Source organism: Marasmius oreades, chromosome 1 (genome assembly GCF_018924745.1).
Source record: "Marasmius oreades isolate 03SP1 chromosome 1, whole genome shotgun sequence".
NCBI classification, from domain to species: Eukaryota; Fungi; Basidiomycota; class Agaricomycetes; order Agaricales; family Marasmiaceae; genus Marasmius; species Marasmius oreades.
In genome coordinates, this window is record NC_057323.1 from 3,501,609 (window position 1) to 3,522,059 (window position 20,451).

The window sequence follows — 20,451 nt, forward strand, 5'->3', positions numbered from 1 at the left end:
TGTCAACATGTGACGGACCGCACGCTAATCAGGGCCTCAGGCCCGAATATCCGTCGGACCCAATTATGTTCATACGCCGACGGTTTCTTTTCCTTTGCCCAAGCTAGAGCAACTCACACGCATGACACTCTCACTTCAAACAGTTGGAGAGCACAACACCGCAAAGTAAATACCACACAGGATCTACATCGATTTACTGATCCATTCCCGTTTCCGACAGGTCCTGTTGGGTCATTATCAACAACAAAGTTTATGATGTAACGGAGTTTCTCAACGTTCGTTCTCCCGTTTGCATGCTCAGCGAAGTAGGGCTGATTTTCCATAGGAACATCCTGGTGGCTCAGCCATCATATTGAAGTACGCTGGCCGAGACGCAACTTTAGCTTACGAGCCCATCCACCCGAAGAATGCATTGGACAAGCATCTATCACCATCGAAACACCTTGGACCAGTTGATGTCGATTCGGCAAAAGTCCTCACAGAAGCGAAGCAACAGAGAAAACGAACGAAAGATGAGCTAAGGGTAGAGGAGGCCATCAAACTTCGGCCACCCTTGCAGCGGATTCTAAGCCTCGCAGACATGGAGGTAAGTACTTCCGGTATCCCGTGCGCCTGACCTCCACTCAGTCCTTTCAGAATGTTGCCAGACACGTACTTTCACATAAGGCGCTGTCTTATTATTCTTCCGCATCCGATGATGAGATCAGTCAGTCGTGCTCTCTCTCAGCTAGCCCATCTCTCACTCAGTATGTGGGGAAAAGCCTACGACGAAAACGCGCGTGGGTTCACTCGATTCTTCTTCAACGCAAGAGTTATGGAGCCCGTTTCGCACTGTGATCCATCAACTACGATATTGGGACACAAGTCCTCAATACCTGTTTTCGTTTCGGGCGCGGCGTTAGCGAAGCTGGGGCATCCAGATGGTAAGTGCTCCATCTACTTATAGCTTGATGTCCATCTTTAAGCATGTGGCCCTCAGGCGAGATCAACATCACCAAGGGGTGCGCTGCCGGGAATATAATACAGATGGTGTCTTCCAACGCTTCCCTCTCCGCGGAAGAAATCGCATCAGCCGCAGCACCCTCGCAAACTTTATTCTTCCAGCTTTACAAGCACAAAGACGATGTCATTGCAGAGAAGCGTGTACGCAACGTGGAAAATCTGGGATACAAAGCAATATTCCTTACTGTTGATGCCATCGTACCAAGTAGTCGGGAGCGAGATATACGAAGTCCATGGGTTCTAGAGGAGCAGGAAACTGGACCACAGTGGCATACTGATGGAGAGGGAACGGCCGATACCAGTGATGTCTTTGGGACGGCAGGAGCGCTGATTGTGAATGACGATCGTGATATGACTTGGGAGAAGGTATGTGCGAGGTGCACTTCTTTTCTTCCGTAGACTGACTACAAACAGACGATACCGTGGCTAAGACGTGTTTCGAAGCTCCCTATAGTTGTCAAAGGTGGGAATCATATATACTCAGCACACGACTCGTGTCATGACACTGCGACAGGTATACAATGTGTGGAAGTTCGTACATTGCTTTAATTATCAGGTATACCATTTCACTTGTAAAACAGGATGCAGTGCTTGCAGCAGAGGCGGGTGTGGATGGGATTCTTATCTCTAATCACGGAGGTAATTATTTCCGACTTTCCACACAGAAGATCGCTTAATCTCCATAGGTCGACAATTAGAGTAGTAGGAAATGAAATTATTTCCATACTGCTTTCGATCTGACCTCTACATAGTTCCATGCCTTCCTTCGAAGTACTATATAAACTCCGAAAACAACGGCCCGATATCTTCGACAAGGTAGAAGGTGAGCGGTTTCATTGAAGTATTACTATTAGCATGCCTTCCTCGACTGACAAGAGGTACGACTACAAGTTTACATTGATGGTACGTGACTCCAAAAGTCAAGTCGACACGCTGAACGACCGTTACAAAATAAAACGAAGGTGGAGCAAGACGTGGAACAGGTTCGTAGGCACGCATGTTTTTATTCAAGAGCCATTGTTCATAGCTTCTCAGATGTTGTGAAGGCCCTTTGCCTTGGTGCTAGGGCAGTCGGTATGGGGCGACCGTTCCTCTATGCACAAAGCGTAAGTGAACCTAAGTTCAAAGTAACCCAAATTAAACGAGAGCTCAGGCGTATGGAGAAGCCGGTGTCACGAAGATAATATCTATTCTGGAACGTGAAATATTGACCGCTATGCGTCTTATCGGTGCATCCACGATAAAGGACCTCAAACCTGAAATGGTGAGTAGCCTCCGCAGATGTCGAGGTCGCTAACGAACCGTCGTCAGGTTGAGCGGATCGATTGGCAACTAGTAGTGCGTGCCAAACTGTAGAATGTCTGCTTGAGGATCGTGTTCATCTCCGTCTCATGTACTTCATCACACACTATCTATGTCCAATCTAATTCAATATTTGATTCATGTTTTGGCCCTCTCTTCTCAGAGCAAGGTATATCAACAGCCTACTCAGATATGACGGAGTCGCAGGTTGTGTCGACCCAGTTTCTGGAAACCATTCCATATGTTCGTTAATTGCCCATTTCCAACGAAGGTACGCAATAAGCTCCTTGTCCGTTGGAATTACTAACTTCCATTCTTCGGAGAACGGGTCATCATATGTAGTGCAGAAGATACGGTAAGAATCCAGGGCATAGGGTCCGGCTCCTGGTAGATGAGAAATGGGGGTGGCCGGATAACGGACTCGACCTTCTCGAAGACGGGGAGAAGACAGAGGTGGTAGATCTGGTTTGAGACGAGTAGACTTGGAGTTCTTGGACGGCGAGGGCACCCGTGGTCGAGATGGTCGAGCATCGTACGTAGTGGGAGGATCAATAAGGTAGGCTTTCGAGAGTTCAATGAGTCGCCTGGAACGGATGGTGTACGTTCCGAGAGGATGAATCAGATCCCTTAGCTGTCGCTCGTTAGCTAAAGTATGGAGAGATCAAAGTTTAATCGAAATCGCTCGAGAAGAGAAAAAAATTTGCCAGACCTTGAGACATTGCCCAAGGAGTCTCCCACTTGGACATGAGATTCCAGAACACTGGCAAAGCTACCCTTGCGGTCGTCTTGTTGAGTAAAGTCACAGCGACCAAGAGTTTCCACGGGTCATGAGCCACACATTCTGTTGAACGAAAAATCACTGAAGTCTCTGGTGGTATTGCATTACTTACCTTGCACGAGAGACGGCTTCAGTGCTTCCAGCTTTCTGTACAAGTCTTCTGTAGTGTTTTGAAAGTATGGCGATGATACGTAACTCGAAGGGGTTTTCGACATGAGAGTCAGAGAGATGCGACAATAGCTGTCACTATGAAACACGTGACCGTGAAAGTTCAACTTTTACTGTGGTAGCGACAAGCTCAGCACCAGTATCACCCTCCTTTGGAGATTCCCAGCCTCTAAACAATTGCAACGAAGAGGACCGCCCGCCAACCAAAGCCAACAATGGGGTTCTGCAGGAGATGTGGTGATATCGTTGTAGGTCCACGCTGTAAATGTGGTGGTACTCCTACTGGCAAGTCCTGTATGCCCTCTATCCTGAGAACAAATTAACTCATATTCTTGTTCGTTATAGCTCCATCAGTCTCTTTTGGCTCAAATACGCCCGAAAAACATCAAGATAGATGGTCTTCCACCTATGTTTCACGGGATAAGGATAAGTCTCCCACTCGCACTCGACCTGAACCTGCATCTTGCTCGACCTCTGCCACTAAACGGTTTTCCCGTCCCAATTTTCCTACAACTCCACCGACCTCTCATCCACTTGGTGGTAGAGTCTCTGCTCATATCGCTTCGTCCACCTCCCACTTCAACCGCCCGCCCTCTCCCCTAAAATATTCAACGGTTGCATGCCCCGAATCCGATATTCTTCCCTCACTCACATCAAATCCAACAGGGCATTTAGCCAAGGTTTACGGGTCTGTTCTCCAATCCAAGGAATCACTCGATAAACATGCCTGTTCCATATGCCATGCCGCTTTCCCTCCCGATGTCACTATCTACCCAGAGCCACTACCTGATCCCTCTTGTCCTCCCCGATTCCTGTGTCGCTCCTGCTTTACGAGTAATGGAGGCTCAAAAGGAGTTTGCCCGGGATGTAGCCGTCCCGTTCTAGCCTTAAAAGCGGAAGGTCCCTTCATCGAGGCCGCTAGTAACTATTGGCACAAGAAGTGCTTCAAGTGCGATGGTTGCCAGATCAATATTGGCGATGTACCTATGCTGGATCTGCTTGGGCGACCTTCTTGTGCAGATTGTTTTGAAAACTGTCTTAAGCGAGACAGGACTCCAAAGAAGAATTGTTCTAGCGCCAATTCTGGTACTGGCACCCCTGACAGGAAATTAGGTGGGCTTGACCACTCAAGAGATAACAAGATCAGGGAGTCAAGTCCAGCTCTCGAAGAACTCGAACAACGTTTGGGGATACAGAAGAGTAGTCCTTCGTTAGAGGAACTTTCCCACAGACTGAGTATGGTTGGACGAAATAGTCGCTCTGGCTCCCCTCGAGCAGGCTCTCGGTACTCGGTGGATTCAGAATCTCCTGTGAGGGGATCTCCCTCTTTCCGATCCAGCATCGCTCCCGACACAACTTCTCCGCTCTTTGAACGCACGAAGCGGTATTCACGGTCTGAATCAATTGGTAAGGTTAGAAGTGACCAATCTGGTTCAAGCAGTCCTATACGACCCAAATCGGGTTCTAGTAGTCCTGCACCTACGCACGAACAGATCGAAGAAATGAAGAGAAGGTTCGTGACCCCGAACCCATCTCTCTGTGACCTTCCGGAGTTGGCCCCGAAACCGTCTCCATCTCATCCTAAACGCCGAAGTATTCGACATACTCGCTCTTCTGGATCCCTTTCCGATTTTCCCATCGATTTCTTTGCCCCAGGAAGCCCCGATAGTCCTGCTACCCCGGACCTGCTATCTGATGTATCTGATTCGACAACACAAATATCACCGTCTGGCCCTGTTTCCCCACTACAAACCCACCAAGACAATTCTCCAGTCACACCACTTCATCCCAGTGAATTGGTATTACGACGTACTCGAACAGACTCGATGAATTATGCGAACGACGATATCATTGTAGAGGAGACAAACAGCCAGCTCAACACACCAACCCAAACACCCAATTCCAAGAGTTATGTTGACTCTGCTAGAAGCAGCGCTGCACATGCCAAATCGCCTCCAACGACAGCATCTGCAGTATCACCACTACGTGGTTCGCTGACTAAACGAAGCCAGTCAATACCAATATCGCCACCCCCACAAATTACTTCGTCGAGCACTTGCGCGAAGTGCCGCGGCGTTGTGCTCTCAGTCCGTCATGGAGGTCAATACGTCACCGTACCTACCGAAGACGGAGACGCGGTTCAGAGTTATCATACGAAGTGCTTTACTTGCGCAGCTTGTCACAAGCCCTTCCGAGAAGGGTCACGCGGACAAAGCTTGTTCGTTAAAGGGCCTAAAGGGCCATGCCATGTCGAGGTAAGGCTTTAGCCAGTTTTGAAGTGACATGCTAGCTGACTCTTGACCCAGTGTTGTCCACCTACACCCCCGCGTAAAGCATCCGTTTCAGGTTCAATTCCGCCCATTCCTCCCATCTCTCCACCGTCTAACGTCCTCAAGCCATCGACTTCAACGTCCTCGAATTCATCATCCTCCGGGACAATTCGATACTCGAGTCGATATAGCAGACCGCCGACAACGACGCTTGTTACTACATCCTCTACCTCATCTTCCACGCGGTTTGGCAGTTTATCCTCTTGCCCCGGCTGCCGCAGGTCAGTTTCTCCGATGGAAAGAGGTGTTGTCCCAGGCCCGCAAGGAACACGATGGCACGCCTCCTGCCTCGTTTGCGGTGGAAAGAAGACGACTAACGGATTTGTGGCTAGGCAGGAAAGGAGAAAAGACGGACCAGGATGTGGCAAGAAACTTGATAGTGCTGCCAAAGGAGATGCAGAAGGTGGTATTTGGTGTCGCGAATGCTGGGTAAGTGGACTATCTCCCCGCGCGTCATAAAAATTTGAATGATGCCACATAGCTTATGCTTCCCGGATATTTTCGTGCCTCGCCCTGTGGCTCACCCATGCGTGGACCATTAGTTCCAACTCACACAGGCTCAGGGAAAGTGACTCCGCAGTTAACAGGCACGACGACGATTGCGAGACAGTTTACAGGATTGGGAAGTGGTAGTGGTGAAGTTCAGTTACTAAGACAACTGACTGGCGGGGGAAGAAGTCCTACTCGAAGTCTAAGTCCTACTAAACAACTCGGATCCGGAACACGGCCTCGTCCGAAAAGTGTGATTGGGATGCGAAGCTCCAAGAGTGTGGATGAAGGCCGAGGGATGTTTCTAGTGAGACAGTTGACTGGATCTGGTCCCTAGCTGAGACGATGAAAGGACTTTTACGAATCATGGACATGATTAACAGTTACATATCGGACCAAGTGTTGCTTTGATCTTGTATATTATGTATGTAGAACCAATAAATTTCAGGAACCTGGGACGTGATCTGTGATCCCGTTCCAAGATGTTGGTTTGATGCCATGACAGTTGCCATAGTGGTTTGTATTGCAGCTTTGTTGTGCAACCGCCTCCAGCGAGCCAGTGAGGCAAGGCCACCTTTCCATTCCTTTCCTTTCGACTTGGGTTTTCTGGTGCGGGCAGGTTTCGTTGCAGGCCACAACTCCTGCAGCCTCAGGCACCTGCATCTTTTCTGTCATTCATTTCTCTTCACTTTAAGGGGTCCCTCGAGGACCGCACGATTGTCTTGAAGATATCGTATCTCTTTAGGCCAGACCTATTTATTTGAGCGTCGGCTCACTTTTACAACTTGACAATGCTGGCAAATGCTATCGTCCTCAGTGATGACTCCGCCGTAAGTCTTGTCATTGTTTATCGACTTTTCGGCTTAGTTTGACAATGATTGATTACTGTCAGATTGAGTCAGTCCTGTCGGAAATACCGTTTTTTTGCGCTGGGCTTGTCGCGTTTGCTCTTTTGACTTTCTTTCTAGTCATGAAACGTGTTGATTTGTGAGCAATATCAGTTTAACTACTGTCTGGCGATGAGCTCACAACCCCCTGTAGACTCTCTGTGTATCTTTATTCATCTACTATTTTCGCTTTTGGAGCAGCTGTCCTGGATATTAGCCAACTATTGGAGCGTGGCACAAGTAACATAATGCAGGGTACGGGAAAGGAGGCGGTTAAGGCGATTATCAACACTGGAGAAGTTGGTTTCTCAATATCGGTCGGGTTACGATTTTTGTTCTTCTGGAAATTCGTCGCCGAAAGACCTCGCGGAGAACCACCACCCCTCGGTCCAGCCCTATACACATATAGTCCTCGGGAACAAGCACACAGTGCAAGCTGGAAACGTTGGGGATTTCTTGGACTCGTCCTCAAATGGTCTTTGTTATTGGCTACGCTTGCCCTCCCAATCCTCCAAATTCTCTGGAGAATTGTTTTCCGAACATATGGTCCCGTGTACCTGGTAGAATCCACGATGCAGATTATCATTTCCGCCTTATTCGTGCTGAAGCTGCTGCTCAATATGTTTCTCTCCCCCGTCATCTCACGCTGGAAAACAATGGTACCAAACTTGGCTCCATTCCTCGCCTTGATGCTTAATTTAGCCATTGGTATTGGCTCCCTGGTAATCTGTTAGTAAGAGGCATATCAGTTCCAAGGCCAGTTTCGTACTGATTGAATTCAATCACTCTAGTCACTTTTTCCGAGACTACACTCGGTCGGTTCCTCCAAGCGGTGGAGCTTTACATCCTCATGCTCTTTGTTCTCATTTCAACCTTTCACAATGTGCCCAAACGTCCCCCGCGAGCAGACACTGCTTCCTATATTGTTTCAGCTCCAGAAAAACCAACCCAGGCGCCTCCCGAAGTTTCTCCGACTTCCGCGACTAGGGAATGGCCAAATCTTCCAAGTCGTACCTCTAGGCGTCTTTCTTCTTGGATAATGGCACGCCGTAGTTCGCATGCACCAAGTGGCGTGCGGTGGCTTGTAACCCCGGTGGATGTGGAGCGAGATACTCCAGGTAACCAACAGACTAAACCAGCGGATGGGATTGACCCTGTACTTAAGGTCTCGAATGAAGGCCCAATCCCTCGATCTAACCCACTTCCGTCTCCCACTGTAACGACTCCCACTCGAACTCAGGATGGCAGTATCTTTCCCGAGCAAGTGAGAGATAGGCGCCCATCAACAGTATTCTCCTTGTCGTACTATGGCACGACTCAACCACGAGATTCCGGCCTCTCTTTGCCCAGCACCCTTCCTGTTCCCAACCGCAACTCGCAGCGTGGGGCAGAATCTCCAGTTTATGGATTAAACGGTTTAGTCAATCAGACCGTTGAAAGGAAAACCCAAACGAGTTTCAGTTCTCTTGATGAACTATTGCGACAACAGAGTGAACTGGACAAGAGCATAGCCAACTTACGACTGTTCTCAACATTCGGTACCGCCCCTCCCGACGGACGGATCGGTTCTTCTTCTTCGGCTTCCAAACCTTCCAGGACAGATCGCACGTTCAGCTCAACGTCGAATCACAGCGAGTTTTCTCTAAGCATATTTCCTGACCCACCCAAATTTGGCGAGTCGGAGAGGATATTCCAGTCGTCAAAGTTCTCCACTACTCTGCGTGCGAAACGAACGAGTCTCCTGAATGCTCAGCGTGGCTCATCGGCCGATAACGGACTCATCTCTCACGCTCAGCCTGGTCGGTTAGACTCAGTGGGAACATCCTACGATGTCACTTCGTTCATTGGTGGTAAGTCTCTATTAATGATCCCGTTCAATATCTTATTCAAAGTCGGATCAGGTTTAACAAAGCCCACCCCTACTCCTGGACACAGTCACGCTAACTCGTTTGAGAAAGACGCACCTGCCTTGAGTGACGTAGAATCTGGAGATGAAGGAAGCCCCCCTATAACTGCGAAACCCAACCAGTCGAGCTTAGGAACAGAAGTTGTTGACGGTGAACAGAGTACATCTACCGTTCGTTTGAGACCTTTTCTACTTGGAAATGTGACATCCCTACCATCGAACCCTCCCCCTTTGGCACCCCGAACTCTAGACCCTCCCGCCGGCCCTCGCAAACCGATTCCAAGGAATTTGCAGGTGAAGCCTTTCATCAGCAATCCTCAGCGCAGTAGAGAGTCGGACCATGCATTTGATTCTACCGCGTTTGAGAAACCTCGCCCAGCTCCTTCAGTTAGTCTTAGTTAGTCTGAATGTACTCTAGAGTAATGGAGTACTGTAACTTGTAACTTGTATACAATGACGTCACCGTGACTACTCTCTCTACAATTACCATGTCCCAGTTTCCAGACTACTATCGCCTACTAGGAATCTCAAGAACTGCAACTCAAGATGAGATTCGTCAAGCATATAAACAAGAGTCCTTAAGGTTACTTTCTATAATCTCATTTCCACTTGTCAATGGCTCACAGAGGCATAATAGAACCCACCCAGATAGGCTTGTGAATGCTATTCCAGAGGAGAAACAGAAGGCTACCGAGAGATTTCAGGTGTCGTCTTTGGAGACTCTTGTCGTTGATGACTTCATTTAACTGTTCTATAGGCGGTAGCAGATGCCTACTATGTTCTCTCAGACAAAACTCGTCGCCGGGAATATGACCAACTATACAACTCCCGTACATCCAACGATCGCAGCGGGGATCCAGGCTCATCTTCCAACTTCTTTTCCCAATTTGCGGGGATGTTCGGCGGCGCAAATGCTAACAACGGGGAAACTAATGGCGGAACCCAACGTCCCGATGCTGACGATGTGTTTGTGGATGTATTTGACGAGGTACGTGTGTAGAAATGACTTCATTTCCCCTGCATTCATTCGAGATTGCATCTTTACTTAGCTTCTCAGGCCTGAAGTTGAACGGCACATTCCATTGTGGACGTATTTGGGGGCTGTGTGCGGAGCCGGCGTCGGTTTTATTATTGCAAACATTCCTGGTTCAATGATCGGAGCATATGCGGGTAATCGCTTGGGTGCTATACGAGATGCGAAGGGAAAGAGTGTCGCTAGTGTGTTCAACGACCTTGGTGGCAATCGGAAAGCGGAGGTTTGTAGCTATCCAGCGTTTCCTCACCCGGTCTCACCTCTCCTTTCAATAGATTCTCCGTGCTCTCGCCTTGAAGGTCCTCGGTTCCGCGTTATAGTCGTTGTTTGAACGACCGTGCTTAGCTTTCTCAACTTCTATGTTTGCGTTATCTATTCACGAAGCGGACCGTATATCCTCAATAATTTGGAGAATAATGATATTATACAAATTTTATAGTGTTGCAGGAAAGCCGAAATAAGGAAGATGTTATGCATTTTGCGTGAGTCGAAAGGATGCCAAGTTATTATGTGTCAGTTACTAATTGGAAGCTCCTGGTCAATCTCCGTGAATGACAAAAAATTAGAACCAAAAGAAATAATATACAGCGGCTACCTCTCTTCATTGCCACATTTCTCCCACTTGACTGTCATCCAAAGCTAAGACAGGTTGTAGATTCCTGAGAGCTTCATAATCGTTTAGGCCAGCTGAACCGTTCGCTAGAGCCAAGGTGAGGGCGGCGATTGCTTTTTCCGAGCGGGATGAGTTAATGAATGATGGATGGGTCGAATTTTTGCCCCCAAAACCGGAAGGGGAGCTTCCTAAGGTCCCCGAGACGCTGTTGTGGGCATTTATATCGGAAGCAACCAGGTGCTCCTCGTCAGTCATGTAGAAAGAACTAGGCGATGAACACCGCTCGCTACTGGGAGCTGACCAAGCATCCATAAGGGTATCGGACCCGGACGATATTTTGTGACGAACTTCGCGCCGAGGAAAAGGCTGTGGAACATCACCGGAATATATTTGGATGTCGTCGTCGTCGTCGCACTCATCATGTAACGGGGAGGTAGCCCTCCTGTCGAAACTGATGAGAGATGACCGTTTTTTCTCCCGTTTTGAGGCATCCTTTACTTTGATATAAGTGTCCGCTCGAGAACGCGTACGTTCGTAGTCGCGCATCCGCCGTACCAGACCTTCTCCATTCTCCATTACACTTCGTTGCAACTCCCAAAAAGCGTTAGAGCGCAAGCTGCTTAGTTCATGAAGTGTGGGGGTATTTTCAGAATCGAGAAGGGTATCATGGGCTGAATGACGGGGACGGCTGCCAGGACGAGGAGATAGATGGAACTCGGCGGATGTAGCAGCAAAGGCGGGTGTAGGTGTGTCCCTATCAAAAATCATGCATGCGTCATTATCCATTTCCGGATCGTCTTCATGGATGTCGTCGTCAGAGCTGAGTCCCGAACACTGAATGACCTCGAAGGTTAGGAGCCGATGTTGACATAAGTATTGGGGCCAAAGCGCACCGAAAAGTCTCTTCTCCGCTTCCTAGTTTTCCATGTCTCAAGACCTCGATTACAGGACGAGCTGAAGTCAAAAATGTGGGAAGAATGCGGTCGTGACCTCCTTACAGATCCCAGTCTTGAGCTGTCAGTTATTCGATGACTGGGCGGAGTAGCAGCGGATTGGGATCTCCGTCGATGGTTAGTTAGTCGGAACGAAGGCATAAAAGACACTCGAGCCAGAGATATGGGAGTTCACGTTCAAATCGGGCTGGTGGGGGGAACGGCGGATGACGATGAGGGGAAAAGGGTTAATAAGTTAGTTAGTTTAGTGCTTTGACCTAAATCAAGAACTACATAATTGTATTACCTAATCTCCCAGGTTCTTTCGGGACCCATAAAACTGTTCGCGATCGCTGTCAGATATAGTCACCAGTTCTTCAACGCTGAAGCCAGAGTTCCAACGTTCCTAGCTGGCTCGGCTTACCCTTACCCTCGAAAACTTCGAATGGACTCAAAACGGAGGTGATCGGTACCCTACCAACCCAAGTTAACACCATAAGGACGCAGGTCCATTGAATCTGTCTACACTGCGGAGTGGACGGCTATCGACGAGGTTTGACAAGAACAATTACAGACAGTTCCCATATCGGGCCAGACCTGTTCCAAGTCACAGACCCTGTACTTCTGAGGCGTCCTATTCTACTATTCATCGGGGACGAAAATGAGGGACGGAACGTCAAGGGTTTCACACATAATAAGACGGCATTCAACGTGTGTGTTTTGGGAACTCTTTGGAATATAAGCTCGGATCTACCTCAACAAAAAAAAAAAACACACCTCAGAACCATCATCCTTGCTCCTACCCTCGATCTATCGGGTTGTAAGCATCTTGTTGGCTGCACACTGAGTGTAAAGACGTTACCAAATTTAACAGTCTGTTTCCCATCGAATCTAGCCGTCTTTTCAAGATACCTCGATATGAAGAGTTTGGGCAGTCGGAATGTAACAAAGCCTTGAGATTCACACAAAAGGTTTTCGTCCATGGGGATAGAACCATGTACGTGACTATTACCAACGTTGTTACCGACGCGACGGAAAAGATAAAGGAATACTACACCTACGTGCAGGAAGTTCTGCATCGAGGAGGCGCAACAACGCTGAACAGAGTAGAGTTGAGACTGAGAGTGCGACCGGCTCGTCCTTATCAATGAAATCTCCCCGGATGGTCAGTGCGAGACTACCTCTTAGGTAGTTGAACGCCTGGGAACGAAGAACATCATTGACGTTCCCGAGATTGTCGTGCAATATAGAATATGCAAAGCTAGCTAAAAGCCGTAATTAAGCAACGGTCCACAGAGAGAAGCACTGCAACCACGCACCAGCGATCGCGAGATTAGAACACGGCGCCTGTATACAAACCCTCCATAAGCCTGTCTTGTGATGTTTGATGTCACAGCTGGGATGAACACCAAGAATGGAGAGGCACGACATGGCGGAATTGAAAGCAAACCCTCCGGTTTCCGGCCTGAGGTATTCAAGCAACGCCGAAATGAATGGCGCTATTGCTTGACGAGGAAGGACACCTTTTCCCGTATTGTACCATACAAACGAAATGAAGTCCAGGTTCACTCTGACAACTTCATCCGAGTGAAGTTCCTCTGTTCTGCTAGTGAGATACCTTCAAATGAGTGAGTATACCTCCCGCTCAAAGACGTGACAACATACTTCCTTGTCCTAAACATTACTTAGTCGTTTTGAGCGGCACCATTCATCTTTTAGTGTGTAAGGTGTGAACTCACAATCATCTATTTTTTCTATGAACGCCAATCTTTTATCTTTGCAAAGCGAAGGTAAGACATGCCTGATAATTGCGACGTCTAGAAGCGTTGACGTTTCTAACAAGCGGTGTTTGACTTGAAGGACATTCAATTTGCAACCATGAATGACGCCAGAGAGCACTATCCTTACTCGTTGCAGTAGAACACTCTCCTCCTTTTTCAGGCAGCAGAACGAAAAGGCTCGCCAGATATTTGAAGATTTCCTGCGTCTCGCCCGGCCTCTGGAAGCCTTGGTCGGTGAAGTTTTCCCGAAATAAACGAAGAAATGTTTTCGTGGTTTTTGAGATCAGCGTATAGAACCTTAGATCTTGGCTTGTAAGTCCTGGGGATGATAGTATTACATCTACAAGTTCGTGTAACAAGCGCTGACCACAAGATTAACCAGGACCTTGTGTGATCCGATTTCCAGCACGTACTGTAATCGCAGCGCTGCATGCTCTGGGGTCGTTCAGTAGCATTCGCTTGGAATCTATCGCACCTATTCCAGTCAAGATCCTCTCTGTATCGCAATGAAAAAGCCACTGAGCCGTCTAGCAGAGCAGCCTTTGAATATTGTACAGCACCGAGTGTTTCGCTAATGAAAGACGTACCATATGGATGACGCTGTCCGAGTTTGCAGTACGACTGTCCTTCCACGTCTGCCAGCACCAAAGAACTGTCTCTCGCCATCTTAACAATAGCGTCTGTGGTGGATCAAGCGGCTCAAACGATGAGGTGAGCCATGTCCTATTCTCGCCAGTGGGTATGTTTGGGGGCGACACAATGTAATGCATATAGTTCAGTAGGCTTGCCAAAGTTCGGGGTCGTAAAGGCGAATGGTTGCGGCGCCGGCGGTCTTCGGTATCTGCTGCCTATAAATAGTCAGGTAGAAAGACTCGAAGACAAAAATGAAGGGACGGACTGCATATAAAGATAATGTTATAGCGAATGTTAAACGTTCGCGAGTGCAATCTGGTTCAGATACGTATGTCCAGGCGTTGGAAGACGATTGAGAAATATAGTGATTCAAAATCCTCAGAAGGTCCAGTGTTGATATACTACAAAAGAGTTGGTTAGAGAGAAAGAGGACTGATATATATGTACTCACCCACTTTTCGGGATCACTCCAGGGATCACTACCTGAGAGCCACGGTCCAACCATGAAAGCAGCGAAAAGCAACCGGAGTGCAAGCCTTCTAGCAGCAGGAGAGCTATGCGGAGCATCAAGAACGGACGCCACTGATGACCAATCGTCTGTCGTTAAACAAACGATTAGCTTGCCACGCCTCAAAGAGTCTTGGTTCTCCTGACCTGGAAGTTGGGTAGCTGCCACGAGAGTGTCGTGCTCACGTCGTCGCGTGAGAAACGTAGTTTCAGATTGCGTAGAGCGAACAAGCCCACCAGCCATCAGAGACGTGATTTCTGACAGCTTGGCGAGAAGATTATCGACCCAACATACCACCATAGATGCGTTGTCGGCCATGGGCAGCAACTGTTGAGTTGCAATGCGACGAAAAATCTTCCGATGACCGAACAAAATCGAAAGAAATTTTGGTTCCACTGAGTTCGTGTAAGCTTGAGACGTGGCCACTTTTTGTTCAACACAGACCAAGCGGTATAAAGTTACTCGTCAGCTCTCCCAGAACGTTCCCCGACTCCAGCATAGAATCCAGAAATTGAACAACCTTGATCGCTGCCTCCAGAACCTTTGCGCGTCCTTCAACATTCTGATCACAATGAGACCAAAAACATTCACAGAAGAGATCAAAACTTACAGTCGGGAGTTCGGCCATACAGGCGTTGCGTATAACTTGAATCACAGTCGTGTGTTGATCTACATCAAGCGTTGTGAGAGACAGTTGGGAAGTCGAGGGGCCTTCGCCGGGTAAGGCGAAAGAGTATTCCTCTCCCGACTCTGACTCTGTTTCACTGTCAACCATCTGCGTGTGATGATCAAGGGGATAGTCAGGAAGGTGTAAAGAAAGAAGCAATGGTGGTGGACCGAACAATTTCGCGTACAATGAAGACGATTACATACTATGCAACCAAACTACAGCAGGAATCACAACCCGTCTATGGTTCTCAAAAATGAAGTCATGTCCGAGGTACAAGTCAGTTCCTCCCTATTTTGCGAGAAAAGGTTTTCAAAAGCTTCTTCCGATTCCATCGTCTGTTAATACGAATGAAAATTTTGGAGAAACACTTGGAGAAGTGTGGACTTACGGTCGCATCCAAGTATTCCAAGTTCTGCCATGCCTCATCCTCATCTGCCCGAATTGCTGCCAACATTTCCCTTCGTACTGTAGACAGTTGAGCAAGTTGTCCAGTTTTATCATCTGCCATTTTCCGTGCCGAAACATGTACCTCTCTCGTCTCACCGACGGTGGGCTTCTTCTCTTTTTTTACTACAACGGGTGGCGGTTCATCAGGGTCTGGCGGAGGACCACCGTCAGAGTCGGAATCAGAGTCAGCTGCATGATGTCGGTGTTTTCGAGACAGCACATCCAGGTACGTCAAAGTAGGTCGAAATTGGTGGGTCTCCGAGATGGGGTGTAAGTGTAGTTCGCCTAGCGTATTGTGAGCGTAATATATTAGCGACAGATAAACATGCAACGACAAACCATCTCGAACTATACCAAGAAGATAAACGCCTTTCTGGGCAATTTGTTCACTCCTCATCCGAACATCTGTCAAACGTGATTCTTCATCTCTTTCCCTCTTCTGTTCCTGGTTTTTCTCGCGGTCGTCTGCGAGTTGGGCTGCCCCAAGATCGTAACCTCTTTGATGGTTCCAAACCTCCGGGCGTGTATCTGCTGGGACATGTACTTCCAATTTCCGTACCTTTGGCTTGATTCGCGCGGCTATACGCTTTCCACTGGCTGCTGCAGAGGGAGGCACTTGTAGAGGTCGAGTGAGGAGCGGGAATTGATGGACATGCAGGGATAATTTATTCGAATATCGTACTGGCATGGAACTCACAAGTTCATCTTCGCCGTCCATAGTGCAAGTAATAATCTGGGATGAAGGTAACACGTGAGAAAATTTCCATCCATTCAAGTACTATTTATACAAGAAAACTTTTACATTCATTATACTCTTCTCGAAATAACAGAAATAGACATCAAGGTGGGGTAGTAAAGGAGGTGTATGGTTTTCGAGCAAGGGGAGGGACAGCGATAGGGGACGATATGTTAAGAGGAATGGGAAAGTCAAAAGTATCCACCGGAGTGGCGGGAGACATATTGCTCTCCATAACGCTAGAGTCCTTTGAGGTACGACCAAAACTCTGCCTCTCGGTATTGTCTCGGTAATGGGCTTCGAGACAACTTGTGTCGCTCTCCCTGGCACGGCGTATGTGAAGATGTCCAATGGAACCGTTATTGTGCCATCCACCTTCGAACAAAACGCGTTGTATTGAAGTTTCCGTTTCGCGACGCCTGATTACCCGCCCAAAGCTATGCATAGCTAGGACAGACATAATAACCCCTGCATGGAGGGCGTCAACCAAGAAAAGCACTTGAAAATTAGAGATGCTAACAATTCAAACCGATCCATCCAACGATCGGAAGGGAGCTCTGAAAGTTGATCCCAATAACAACCAGTACCGTGGACACGACATAGGTAAGCGTGATGGCCAAAGTATAACACAACTAGAATTCAGGATTTAGTACGCAACAAGTGGAGACTCAAGAAACCTGACCTCGTCCTTCATTACGTTGTGCAAAAGTTGCATGCGTGGTACGTATCGAGAAATTCGGCTGGATAACGAAGGCATGAGTGACAGACGTGTTGCCCCGTTCGTAGGGTAAGTGTTGGACAAAAGTCGTTCCGATGTCGCTGACGTTGGCCGTCCTTTATAAACAAAACCAGAAAACGCTTTCCGAAGGCGAGAAAAGATGTGGGAAATACTGAACGAGATCAAGCTCCCGTCCGAGTGGGAGCTGATGTATACATATTCCTTAGACGCAACGGGACCATCAGCGACTGAGGCCCTCTGAATCTGATTGCCAGGTTCTTCAAAGGAAAGTCGTTTGCTGATACGTGTCCTATATATGGGGGACCCTCGGGATTTCCAAACAGCGAAGAAGACTTCCCAAACCAGGATCAGCAAAATCCCGCCGCTGGACGAGCGAGACTCACAACAACAGCAGAGGAAAAGTGACTGCACGAATTCAAATACAAACGTCATACGGGTAAATCTGATATCAACAATGCGCGCGCAGCTTCCTGTCAATACAAAATCAATGTACGTCGTTTGATTGTCGGAAGGTGAAAGTACCAACCAGACAGCTTTTGAACACCTCGTGTATGAATGATATCGAGCACAGTGGCCACCATATAACCGGTGAGTAGGACACAAAGAACGACAGCAACGAGAATGGAATCCTCCAAGCATTTGTAAGCTTTGAAGCCGAGTATCCCAGTCATCTACTTGTCGAAACGATCAGTATGAATTTTAAGAGATGTGGACAAGATAGATATCACCAAAAAAGTGAGAGATAACGGAGAAGCGATGCCAGCTATAAGAATCACACTTGAAATCTACATTTAGTCTCAACCCAGCCACTTGATTTCCAAACACCTACGCAGAGCAGTTCGGTTCTCGCTGAAAGAACGAAACGATCTGCGGAAACGTCCCGACGCATCCCAGAAGTTGACTGAAATGGAGCTGATAGAACAACGTCTTTTGTCGGATACGCGCTCGACGGATGTAATTGGCGGATACGAATGAATTATGCAGAAATATTACGGCCAGCATAACTAGCACAGTGAATGTGATGTTGGCGTTCCGCAGATCCTCAATGAATGCTGCCGTCACCAAAGACCCATCCTCAAGTGGTTGATAGGAAGGACCCTTGAAATCAGAAATCGGGGTGTTGTAGTATCTGGAGTAATCTGGTATTAGAATTTCGGACTGTAGGTGTACGATCACTTCATTCGAGCAGCACGAAGAAGCCATGGAGAAGACGTAATGTGGGGTCCTTCAAGGATTAGATTCCTCTCCTGGAGGACATCGAGGTGATGAGAATAGGAAACAAAGGGAACACGTGGAGATCTGCCGGTATGAAGGGCTCTCACGAAAGTCATGGTAGTCATGGTCAACGGTCACAAGGACATGCAGCGAATCTGCCCACGCTCCTTTACGTTTCGGGCAGCGTAGACTGAGAACCTACGACAATCAGCTATGGCTCGCCCGTCGGCTCCTGTGATTGTCATTACTGGCACTCCGGGAACAGGCAAAACGACCCACGCTCAGCTTCTTTGCAACGAATCTCCCATACCACTCCGGCACATCAATGTTGGCGATTGGGTCAAAGAAAAAGGACTTTACGAAGAATACGATGATGAATGGCAGAGCTACACGGTAGATGAGGACAGGGTGTGTTCAATCGCCTTCGTTATTCCTCACTGTTGACTTGCAATATATACGTAGCTGCTGGATGAGTTGGAACCAGTCGTGGCCGAAGGTGGCGTTGTTCTCGATTGGCATACCTGCGAAGTGTTTCCGGAACGTTGGGCGGACCTGGTTGTGGTTCTGCGCTGCGATCATTCCCAATTGTGGGAGCGGTTAGAAAAAAGGTGATCTGCTTCAAATCTGTTTCATGTTTCTGAAATTCGGACGTTGAATCTGAACTTTGCAGAGGTTATCCTTTGAAAAAGGTCCAAGAAAATAATGAAGCTGAAATCATGCAGGTCGTGCTTGAGGAAGCGCGATCGTCGTATCCGGAAGAGATCGTTATTGAATTGAAAAGCGAGACTATGGAGGATATGGAAGCAAACATATCAAGAATCGTAGAGTGGATTACAGAATGGAGAAAGCAACAAGCCAAATCGATTTAGTGACTGAATCACAAGTACAAGATCGTCGATCATCACCAGCCGCTGGCCAACTTCAAGCTTCACCTCTCGTATTTCTGGTCAATCCATGTTATCAACAGCTTAATCCCTCGGGCTTTGCAATACATACGGGGGGAATCTACTCAGAAAAGACGGCGAGTCCAGTTATTTCCTAGTTACACGAGTGACCACAGAATTGAGAGTGGCAAGATCAGAAATACAAGAGTAATCCGAGTAATACAGCCAGAATTGATGGGTATAATCCTTCCACTGCCCAGGTCACCCGGGTTGCCAGAGGGAGTAACAGTAACGAGAGAAGTTAAAGTCTGTACAAAACTTACATAAACTTGGTTGAGACGCACGAACAGAGTGAAGACGGACAAAACTTACGTAGTTGTAGAGGGACCTTGTACAGAGGTAACGGTGGTGAGAGATACTACTTGGGATACGGAAATGGAGGGAACAGTGACAGTGACAGTTGGTGGGAAAGGGAAAGGAAGACCTCCACTCGCAGACAGAGTGATGGTTATGAGTACTGGTCCCGTGGGTCCCGTCCCATTTCCTGTGTAAGACGTTGTCATGCCTGAGGTTCGACTTGTGGATCCCCAGTCATCCTGGTAGAAAGGTGGAGAGGGAGGGGAAGAATCCTGTGGCTGTCCCAGGTAATCGTTTGAGAGCTCTGTGCATTCTTCATTGTTCAGGCCCTGAGAGTTTTCGACTGGACTCAATATTGAGGTGATAATGAAATGAGGTTGTCCATTGATATGAGAACGTTCATAGAACGTAAGCTGCAAGAACGCCGATCAAAATCGACAAGCAAGTGGAAAACTTGAGACGCACATTATATTGCCCTTCCGGAACACATGCTGGAACCTTCCAATTACATTGACGGACACTACCGGTCCCATCGTTGAGAAACTCGGATCCTGATGCCACTGTATAGTTCTTGCCTGTTTGCGAGGATATCAGGTATATCTCCAAAGAGTCGTAATGCGTTGCGGACGAAGAATTTGTATTGGTGGCTTCCAACGGGAGCTTTCCATTACCCGATACCTGGAAATTCGAACAAACATCCTCAATAGATAGAAAATATCTACCAGAATTGCTCATACCTCCACAGAGATCGAGATAGGGTTTCCAACGTGTGCAGGGCTAAAAACAGAGTCAGAACTAGAGACACGACAGTGGTTCTCGGACACTCACTTGCCAGGTTGCGGTGAGTTGATAATTGAAAGACCGTCGGTGATAATTTGACCTGCTGAGCAGCACAGTAGCTGTCCTAAAAACCAGAGCAGAGAGAGAGAAAAGGCAAAACAGGGTGATTCAGAGAAGAACGAAGAAAGGCGAACCCGCGCCATTATGATTGCAGCAGGAAGGGCCCTGAATGAAACGCCTGCAAGCCTAATATCCTGCTTT

The 20,451-nt window shown here is 47.9% G+C and overlaps 11 protein-coding genes across 11 annotated transcripts; 5 read left to right on the forward strand and 6 right to left on the reverse strand.

The window, feature by feature from the left end:
• Positions 1 to 35: 35 nt before the first annotated feature.
• E1B28_001202 (uncharacterized protein) lies at positions 36 to 2,457 on the forward strand. Its single transcript, XM_043147111.1, has 16 exons — positions 36 to 165; positions 221 to 275; positions 326 to 586; positions 637 to 706; positions 762 to 923; positions 980 to 1,368; positions 1,417 to 1,465; positions 1,517 to 1,533; positions 1,584 to 1,641; positions 1,689 to 1,704; positions 1,755 to 1,825; positions 1,894 to 1,905; positions 1,965 to 1,985; positions 2,038 to 2,108; positions 2,156 to 2,266; positions 2,314 to 2,457. The coding sequence occupies exons 1-16, from the start codon at positions 122 to 124 to the stop codon at positions 2,356 to 2,358; spliced, it is 1,452 nt and encodes a 483-aa protein (XP_043015816.1). The 5' UTR covers positions 36 to 121; the 3' UTR covers positions 2,359 to 2,457.
• On the reverse strand, positions 2,426 to 3,332 carry E1B28_001203 (uncharacterized protein; the record flags this gene model as incomplete). Its single annotated transcript, XM_043147112.1, has 3 exons — positions 3,195 to 3,332; positions 3,014 to 3,145; positions 2,426 to 2,949 (listed from the first exon to the last, which is right to left on the reverse strand). The coding sequence occupies exons 1-3, from the start codon at positions 3,295 to 3,297 to the stop codon at positions 2,426 to 2,428; spliced, it is 759 nt and encodes a 252-aa protein (XP_043015817.1). The 5' UTR covers positions 3,298 to 3,332.
• A 20-nt stretch (positions 3,333 to 3,352) lies between these two features.
• Positions 3,353 to 6,565, forward strand: E1B28_001204 (uncharacterized protein). Its single transcript, XM_043147113.1, has 4 exons — positions 3,353 to 3,535; positions 3,596 to 5,505; positions 5,557 to 6,009; positions 6,062 to 6,565. Exons 1-4 carry the CDS (start codon positions 3,466 to 3,468, stop codon positions 6,404 to 6,406), a joined length of 2,778 nt encoding a protein of 925 aa, XP_043015818.1. The 5' UTR covers positions 3,353 to 3,465; the 3' UTR covers positions 6,407 to 6,565.
• Positions 6,566 to 6,860: 295 nt separating this feature from the next.
• Positions 6,861 to 9,264, forward strand: E1B28_001205 (uncharacterized protein; the record flags this gene model as incomplete). The annotated part of the gene is made up of 5 exons (XM_043147114.1): positions 6,861 to 6,899; positions 6,962 to 7,056; positions 7,111 to 7,685; positions 7,748 to 8,806; positions 8,858 to 9,264. 5 exons carry the CDS (start codon positions 6,861 to 6,863, stop codon positions 9,262 to 9,264), a joined length of 2,175 nt encoding a protein of 724 aa, XP_043015819.1.
• An 86-nt stretch (positions 9,265 to 9,350) lies between these two features.
• Positions 9,351 to 10,215, forward strand: E1B28_001206 (uncharacterized protein; the record flags this gene model as incomplete). Its single annotated transcript, XM_043147115.1, has 5 exons — positions 9,351 to 9,445; positions 9,500 to 9,566; positions 9,620 to 9,850; positions 9,912 to 10,118; positions 10,171 to 10,215. The coding sequence occupies 5 exons, from the start codon at positions 9,351 to 9,353 to the stop codon at positions 10,213 to 10,215; spliced, it is 645 nt and encodes a 214-aa protein (XP_043015820.1).
• A 140-nt stretch (positions 10,216 to 10,355) lies between these two features.
• E1B28_001207 (uncharacterized protein) lies at positions 10,356 to 11,747 on the reverse strand. The gene is made up of 2 exons (XM_043147116.1): positions 11,402 to 11,747; positions 10,356 to 11,342 (listed from the first exon to the last, which is right to left on the reverse strand). Exons 1-2 carry the CDS (start codon positions 11,600 to 11,602, stop codon positions 10,497 to 10,499), a joined length of 1,047 nt encoding a protein of 348 aa, XP_043015821.1. The 5' UTR covers positions 11,603 to 11,747; the 3' UTR covers positions 10,356 to 10,496.
• A 335-nt stretch (positions 11,748 to 12,082) lies between these two features.
• On the reverse strand, positions 12,083 to 15,137 carry E1B28_001208 (uncharacterized protein; the record flags this gene model as incomplete). The annotated part of the gene is made up of 15 exons (XM_043147117.1): positions 12,083 to 12,169; positions 12,218 to 12,250; positions 12,303 to 12,445; positions 12,502 to 12,705; positions 12,760 to 13,058; positions 13,106 to 13,124; positions 13,180 to 13,293; positions 13,349 to 13,583; positions 13,635 to 13,748; positions 13,809 to 14,069; positions 14,120 to 14,255; positions 14,310 to 14,451; positions 14,509 to 14,757; positions 14,807 to 14,924; positions 14,973 to 15,137. The coding sequence occupies 15 exons, from the start codon at positions 15,135 to 15,137 to the stop codon at positions 12,083 to 12,085; spliced, it is 2,319 nt and encodes a 772-aa protein (XP_043015822.1).
• A 122-nt stretch (positions 15,138 to 15,259) lies between these two features.
• Positions 15,260 to 16,197, reverse strand: E1B28_001209 (uncharacterized protein; the record flags this gene model as incomplete). The annotated part of the gene is made up of 3 exons (XM_043147118.1): positions 15,260 to 15,367; positions 15,421 to 15,764; positions 15,819 to 16,197. 3 exons carry the CDS (start codon positions 16,195 to 16,197, stop codon positions 15,260 to 15,262), a joined length of 831 nt encoding a protein of 276 aa, XP_043015823.1.
• Positions 16,198 to 16,318: 121 nt separating this feature from the next.
• E1B28_001210 (uncharacterized protein) lies at positions 16,319 to 18,157 on the reverse strand (the record flags this gene model as incomplete). The annotated part of the gene is made up of 7 exons (XM_043147119.1): positions 16,319 to 16,683; positions 16,736 to 16,847; positions 16,898 to 17,286; positions 17,338 to 17,424; positions 17,481 to 17,625; positions 17,683 to 17,731; positions 17,784 to 18,157. 7 exons carry the CDS (start codon positions 18,155 to 18,157, stop codon positions 16,319 to 16,321), a joined length of 1,521 nt encoding a protein of 506 aa, XP_043015824.1.
• Positions 18,158 to 18,382: 225 nt separating this feature from the next.
• Positions 18,383 to 19,371, forward strand: E1B28_001211 (uncharacterized protein; the record flags this gene model as incomplete). The annotated part of the gene is made up of 4 exons (XM_043147120.1): positions 18,383 to 18,577; positions 18,632 to 18,777; positions 18,840 to 19,190; positions 19,251 to 19,371. The coding sequence occupies 3 exons, from the start codon at positions 18,383 to 18,385 to the stop codon at positions 19,036 to 19,038; spliced, it is 540 nt and encodes a 179-aa protein (XP_043015825.1). The 3' UTR covers positions 19,039 to 19,190; positions 19,251 to 19,371.
• E1B28_001212 (uncharacterized protein) lies at positions 19,212 to 20,393 on the reverse strand (the record flags this gene model as incomplete). The annotated part of the gene is made up of 5 exons (XM_043147121.1): positions 19,212 to 19,371; positions 19,426 to 19,823; positions 19,876 to 20,088; positions 20,148 to 20,187; positions 20,239 to 20,393. The coding sequence occupies 5 exons, from the start codon at positions 20,391 to 20,393 to the stop codon at positions 19,212 to 19,214; spliced, it is 966 nt and encodes a 321-aa protein (XP_043015826.1).
• Between the last annotated feature and the right edge of the window lie 58 nt (positions 20,394 to 20,451).